Source organism: Saccostrea echinata, unplaced genomic scaffold, assembly GCF_033153115.1.
Source record: "Saccostrea echinata isolate AGI-Se365-2 ecotype Australia unplaced genomic scaffold, CSIRO_AGI_Sech_v1 ptg000040l, whole genome shotgun sequence".
NCBI lineage: Eukaryota > Metazoa > Mollusca > Bivalvia > Ostreida > Ostreidae > Saccostrea > Saccostrea echinata.
In genome coordinates, this window is record NW_026889789.1 from 2,257,229 (window position 1) to 2,263,823 (window position 6,595).

Here is a 6,595-nt window from a genome sequence, read left to right on the forward strand (position 1 = left end):
ATAATCATAAGGAATCGATTACTTAAATGGTTCCGATCAGGTAAGACTTCAGAGTTCATTTTAAAAAAAAATGTGTTAAAAATTTAACAGTTCATTAAGCGGAAAAAAGTTGAATTAAAAAAATGCTATTGCTTTTTTTTTTTTTTAAGGGCAAGTAATTCACTGAATACATGTAAAATTTATATATTACTTGTAAAAAAAAAAATCATAACCAAAAAAAAAAATGCTATTGCTTTTTTTTTTTTAAGGACAAGTAATTCACTGAATACATGTAAAATTTATATATATTACTTGTAAAAAAAAAATCATAACAAATTAAAAACAAATCTGCAATTATAAAAGATTGAACAACTCGCTGAAAAACAAACCTATACTATAATCGTTAAAAGAAAATAAATTAAGTTAAAAACAAAGGTTTTCACAACAGTTCGCACTTTGGAAGGGGGGGAAATCACAAGTTCATTCCTGTTTCATCGAATCAGAAAAAGGGTTTCTGCTGGTGTCCCGAAGAAAAATTGTCTCGGAGCTTCCAAGGTCTTCTGCTGGTGGTATCTTTGCGAGTCGTCTGCGGCAAAAACGTTTCTTTGTCAACAGAAGAAAGACGACAGCGAGCAATAACAGTGACAGGATGCTCAGAGTCACGACAGCTGCCACCAAGGAAGAGACTATAAAAGAAAAAAAGGAGAAATGATTAAAACTTAGTAAATAATTATCTTTAGTGATTTTTTTAAAAGTCCTTCTCAAATTAAATTACATTATATAAAATATACCTTTTTCTCTTTTATCATCGCCATCCATGGGGTAAGGTTTGATGGTGCTGTAGAGGGTCGTGTTCTCCGTTGAAGTCTGATTAGTTACCAAATCAGGGGTTGCTAGTGTCCGATTGACGGTCTCTGTCGTTGTCTCCGTCGTTCTGGTTTTCTCTCCTGGGGGTTTGCCGGAGACGGGACGAGGCGTAGATGTTGTCTATAAAAAATTGAAATAATAATAAAATTTACTTTTTTTTGTTAAAATTTGTTCATGCATTTTTTTTTTTTTTAAATATCACTTTCACTTATAAATCATTCATCATTAATTCTCATACACATGTGCATTTAAAAAAAATGTTTTTTTTTCCCGCACGCAGATAAATAAATAAAACATCATACCGAATAAGTGCAGTAGCTCCTGTTGATAATCACAATTGGGAAACCAGCAAAATCAGAGCAGTTCATGGTGCCAGATCTGTCAACCTCGATCGTGCGCAGATTGGGGAGACACTGTGGTGTTATGGTCACTCTCTGGCTGTGGGGATTGATCATGATCAGACGTTCTGCATTGAGCAGTTTCCGCCCTGCATTCTCGCATGTGAGGTCCTCCTTCACCTTCTTACAAATCAGCACTTTCCCCTTTGATGAACAGGAACGGGAAAAGTCCCCCCTTACCGCATACGCAAAGCACAGAATTACTAGCAACTTCATCTTTTCATCCATTAGAGTGGCGGGAATGTTTATTGGGTCACCGGGTAAACAAAGGGGTGGACAGGATTTAACGGACAAGTATAGCTTAATAATTTCTGCATTTTACTCGTAAAAAATTAAAAACATATTAATTTCGTATTAATTTTGAAAAAATTAATAATTCTAAATGTGATATTCAAAACATGTCCTCAAAAAACAGTATTCTTTACATGCGTAATTCTCTAATAGTAGACTGACCCAGAGGGCTATTCTAAGACTTAAAACAAAAAGGGGTGCTAAACATCTACCGGACGATACCAAAAAAGGGAGAGAAAAAAAAACTAATCCTAAGGACAGAGTTCAATATCAAGATAAGTCGTCGACACTCCATCAGACAAGACTTTACGCTTTGGATAAAAAGAAGTTAGACCTTGTCGCTGTTGAGTGTAGGTAAAGACAGTATTATTTCGAGCTCGAAAGCCGCGATTGGTTTCGCCAGCAGATGAGTTATCAAACAATACGCGTTTATACAGAGGCAGGGGATGACTGAAATTGTTTTTATTTAATCCTTTACAACTGAATTTACTTTTCTTTAATTGTAAGGTGTTTTCCACGCAGTATGTTTTGCTGCAGAGGGCTACCATGGCCGTACCGACAAATTCTTCTTTAAATAGACCGGGTTGACGACGATCAAAGGCTGCCGCGTCGGGAGGGTGCGTGCGAGGAAACCAATCATTTTTCTCGCGTTCAAAACAGTTTCGCATTTCGGGCTTTATGATATCCACAAAGTTTTCATTTGATATGGCCATATACAAAGAATCAGTGTCCATAGACATCAGTTCGAAATCTTGACGAGAACAAAATTTATCTACACAATCGTAATAAAACTCTAGCATACGCAGCTTAGCATACTGAAGCACAAAATACCCGATTTGAATCGGTAGATCCAGTGTTATACGAGATTTTGCGAGCTCGATCTCAAAATGATCGCTGTCAAGTTCGGTTAGTGAGCGAAAGCGCTTTTTAGACGCAAAATACCCAGCTTTTTCTTTTGTTACACAATACGTTATATCTGTATGTTTCTCTTTATTCATAATCATTGAACCGTAGGCACTGTTACCTTCGAGTTTCTTAGTGTCGGCGAATATCTCAAAACGCGGATCACTATCACCACGACGACGAGCGTCACTGACTTCTCGCGTAAAATCGGAAAAACAAGCATTCGGGGTGAATTCAATGACTTGGTAGATCCGCGAAACAACTAGACCATGATTTAAATACCACTTTAAAAGAGGGGTGGCTAGTAGAATTTTCCGCGCACGCATGCCGCCGACTAACAATCGTCGCGGTTTTTCCCCCAAATCTAATTTTCGTGCAGTCTCCTGTGAAAAGGGACCTAGTGTGTCAAAGGGAATTTCTGAATTACAAAATATTGGTGACATTTCGGAAAACTTGTTAAGGAGGTGGTTGGGAACATGTATGTCCACTTCCACGGCACCAAATATCTTTTTCTCGCGCACGGCTAACAGAATTTCATCTCTCGTTAGTTTGGCTCGATGTTCTAAAGGTCTCTGTTTACGCTGTCTCTCGATAAAGGAACGAAATTCTGGAGATACGTTTAACCATTCTTCATATTGACATTCCCACGTGACTTCTATTTCATACCCCTGACTTTTAATGTATTCCATACGCTCTTGCTCGCGTTTACGAATTTTCTTTTGACTGTTTAACCATTTCGGGTCTTTGATGTGCGCGGTCAGGTTGCAGTCGTGTCCATGAAAGTAGCATCCATTGAATTCGTAGACTTTTTTCTCTGCCTTACAAAAACCGTCAACGCGATATGGTCCGATACGAAACTCTTTTCCGGCATTAAAGTAGTGATCTATATTTAACCCTCGACTGTATCTCAACCATTCTAGAAAATATAATGCTTTTAAATATCGATCGCGCTTTGTAAGCTGGAACTCGCTTTCCTCTTTTCTAATCGTAAAGGGTCCGGTCGGCATATCTTGACTAAGTGCCCATAGATACAGCGCATTGGCATCGTACCCTATAATTTTCTTACAAGTTTTATCGTTATTTTTTTCGAATGAACGTCGCATTTCGTTCATGATAGCGATGAAATATATTAGCCGGGCCTCCGCACATACCTTTTCTAAACGTTGTGTGTAGGTCTTTATTTTGTTTATCAAAACAAGCAAATTGAGCTTTACCTGCGGCAGATCGGAAAACAAGTTCTCGCGCTACGCCGGGTATACTTATACACGTTTTAAATAGATCTATATCGCGCACCGAGTAAAACTGAAGCATTTTCGAGACAGCTTGACAAAAGGGAAGTACGTCTAAATTATTGTAGTAAACTAAGTAATCTCTCATCGTGCGCATGCCTCGTTCTTCCCAGATTCTGCAAAGTTGTTCGTAGTTTTCTTGTCCGGTCGGTGGGGGTCGTTTTATGTTCATCTTTTTAAGCGCAGTGGACACTGGGTATTTTTCCTCGTTCACTAATCGAACATAACGAGCGTGTTCTTCGTCGAGAACATTACAATTTTTAAGCGAAGAGTAAAAAGCTTCGTAGGGCGGTAGCTGCGCATGCTCAAGTTTCTCAAATGATGTCAGAAACTCGTATGGAAAAAATGACTTGTGTAAATCGATTTCGTAAGATTTAATAAACTTGTCATATGAAAATCCAGGTGCCACAAAATTGCTTATATCTAAGAATTTGAACTGTCCGTTACTAATGCACATGTATTGGTTACATTTTTTCACGACAAAGTTTTTCTTTGTCTGAGCAAGTTGCAGACATTCGGCCAGTTTTGACTTAATTAAATTTAAATCATATTTTGAACTATTGTATCCTAACACAGGGATTTCGCTAATGTACATGTTGAGTTTCTCTTGAATTCGCTTAATATGGTTCATGAGAGGGGTGTTTATCATTTGTCTGTCGTCATTGTCATCGTCATCTTCGTCCTCATCCTCGTCGCGAGTTAAGTTTTCTTCGGCGAGTTCTTGTAATTTTTTAGATTCAAGTGAAAGTTTTTTTAAAACATTCGCAAAACGAGTTTTCATATATTTCTGAGCTGTCGTTTGAATTTCGCTCGCTCTTTCTACAAACTTTTTAATTAAACTACTAACGTCGGAATCGATTTCGCACACCGGATCGACATGACCAGGAACGTTTGAGCACATGGAAAATGATACCGGTCGGTGCTCGTGAGACCAGATCGATTTTTGAGTTGCAGGGGGTACATTGTCTGTTTGTAACATCGCTTCGAAATCGTAAGTGATAAAAAATGGGTAAAGGCGCAGATCGTCGTCAACCCGTATGTCCAAGTATTCTAGTTCTTGAAAGATATGACGTGGTCGCGCGTAATACCCCCCAGGAAAGATTAATTTTGTAGCCTCCTTACAACGCTTTTCGTGTCTAACAACCCTATCATGAGTCGGGAAGAGTGTTTTACAATTCCGACATTCATATTTCTTACAATAGACAGCCAGATTCTTTATATAACTGAGATGATCCTCGTATAGATTTAAGTTCATGGTGTCCTGATACGTTCCTCGTGAACGGTAGATATGAACACAGGATTCGTCTTCGAAGAACTGAAAAATGTTAACATTTATATCAAAAGTACTTTCGAAATAAGGAATGTCCCTGAGAGTAAGACCACTAAATTTTGTGCGCTTGGGTACTCGGTGGCCAAAATATTCCCTATAGTAGTTTAAGGTGAGTCTTTCTAAGCCTTTTCTAGACTGCTTTCGGTGGTAAGCTAAACAACGGAAGGCACATAAATTATCTTCGAGTAATCCACCCTCACTACTGTTTGTATTCAGAGTTATTATGCATTTTTTCTTTTTAATATATTCTGGTATTTTACGCGCTGCCCCTAATACATAGTTAGTGCGGACCACCACCCACCTAATGTTGGTGACGACGTACACGGACCACTTGGAGTTTGGTCGCGACTGTAGAGCAGACTGCAGGAGATCTTGGTTTCGGAGCATTAAGATTAAGTTTTCTAAGTCTTTTTTAGTAGATACCTGGTATGGTTCGCTTAAAACGGAGTCGTTTCCGGAAGCATAGAAATATCTTAATTCTCCCTCTGCATTTCGCAAAACAATGCCAAAAGAGAAGTTAATTTTGAAAGTATGATTTTCGCTATGATAAATTTCAGTAAGTTGTTCCTCGATGTCCCTGTAAGATAGATTAAAATTATCAGCGGGAAAGTTGTACTCTTTCTGAATGACACCCTCTTGGTGAGGTCTATGAATAAGACGACTGTATTTTTCTAATAAAACCTGTAATGCAGGGTCGTCAGTTGACTCTGCGGAAGCACTTGGACCGGGTTCGTTTGAGGGGGGATATGATGACGACCCGGGTGCGTCATTGTCTGATGAAGAGGTTGATGGTTTATCTATGTCTATTGAACTCTGTTCACCTAATCTATTATAATGTAATTGAGAGGGGGTACTTTCTGAGTCTGAGGTTTCTGTGTCTGCATAAGAAAGAAAGGAAATAAAAACGCATTAAAATTTTTCTTAAGGTAAATTTTGTGGGGAAAAAATGTAACACTTACTTTTCAGATCGTATGTACCTTACTTTGACTGCGTTTTTTCCCTTTTCCCTTCCCTTTTGTGGGAAATCCTTTTCCCTTAAAAAAATTAAATAAATCAATAAATATTATTACAGATGTTCTATGCATGTTGTTTATATTAAAAACACAGAATTTATGTTCATACTTACTTTCTTTTTCGGTGAAACCATAAAGAACCCAACGCGTCTTTCTTCGTTCTTCATTTAAAAAAAGAGAGCATATTTTAAATACTTAAAAGGAAAAGATGAATAATAATAATAATACTAATTAAAAAATAATAATGTACATATAATAAATACCGGGTTTTCCTGCTCTCTCCCCTCCATTTCATTATCTTCTTCCTGCAAAACCGTGTTTTTGTTTTCTTCACTTTCCTATGGCGTAATAAAAAAAACTTCTTTTTTTTTATTTTATAGAGAATAAGTCAGATGACAAAATAATGTGTACGTAAATTCAATATTTATAATCAATCTCATAACGCTTCTTTTTTTTATTATTTAAATACGCAAAAAAAAAAAATCATTCATTAAAAAAAGTCACAGTTTTCTTTATTCAAAAATA

The 6,595-nt window shown here is 37.3% G+C and overlaps 1 protein-coding gene across 1 annotated transcript; it reads right to left on the reverse strand.

The window, feature by feature from the left end:
* Window positions 1-459: 459 nt before the first annotated feature.
* On the reverse strand, window positions 460-1,472 carry LOC133200511 (uncharacterized). The gene is made up of 3 exons (XM_061336297.1): window positions 1,149-1,472; window positions 771-966; window positions 460-665 (listed from the first exon to the last, which is right to left on the reverse strand). The coding sequence occupies exons 1-3, from the start codon at window positions 1,470-1,472 to the stop codon at window positions 460-462; spliced, it is 726 nt and encodes a 241-aa protein (XP_061192281.1).
* Between the last annotated feature and the right edge of the window lie 5,123 nt (window positions 1,473-6,595).

Coding starts and splice junctions, on each gene's coding strand:
- LOC133200511 (XM_061336297.1), bottom strand. CDS start 1,472: ATGGATGAAAAGATGAAGTTGCTAGTAATTCTGTGCTTTGCGTATGCG. Junction 967..1,148: donor GGAGCTACTGCACTTATTCG/GTATGATGTTTT, acceptor AATTTTTTATAG/ACAACATCTACGCCTCGTCC. Junction 666..770: donor CGATGATAAAAGAGAAAAAG/GTATATTTTATA, acceptor TTTCTTTTATAG/TCTCTTCCTTGGTGGCAGCT.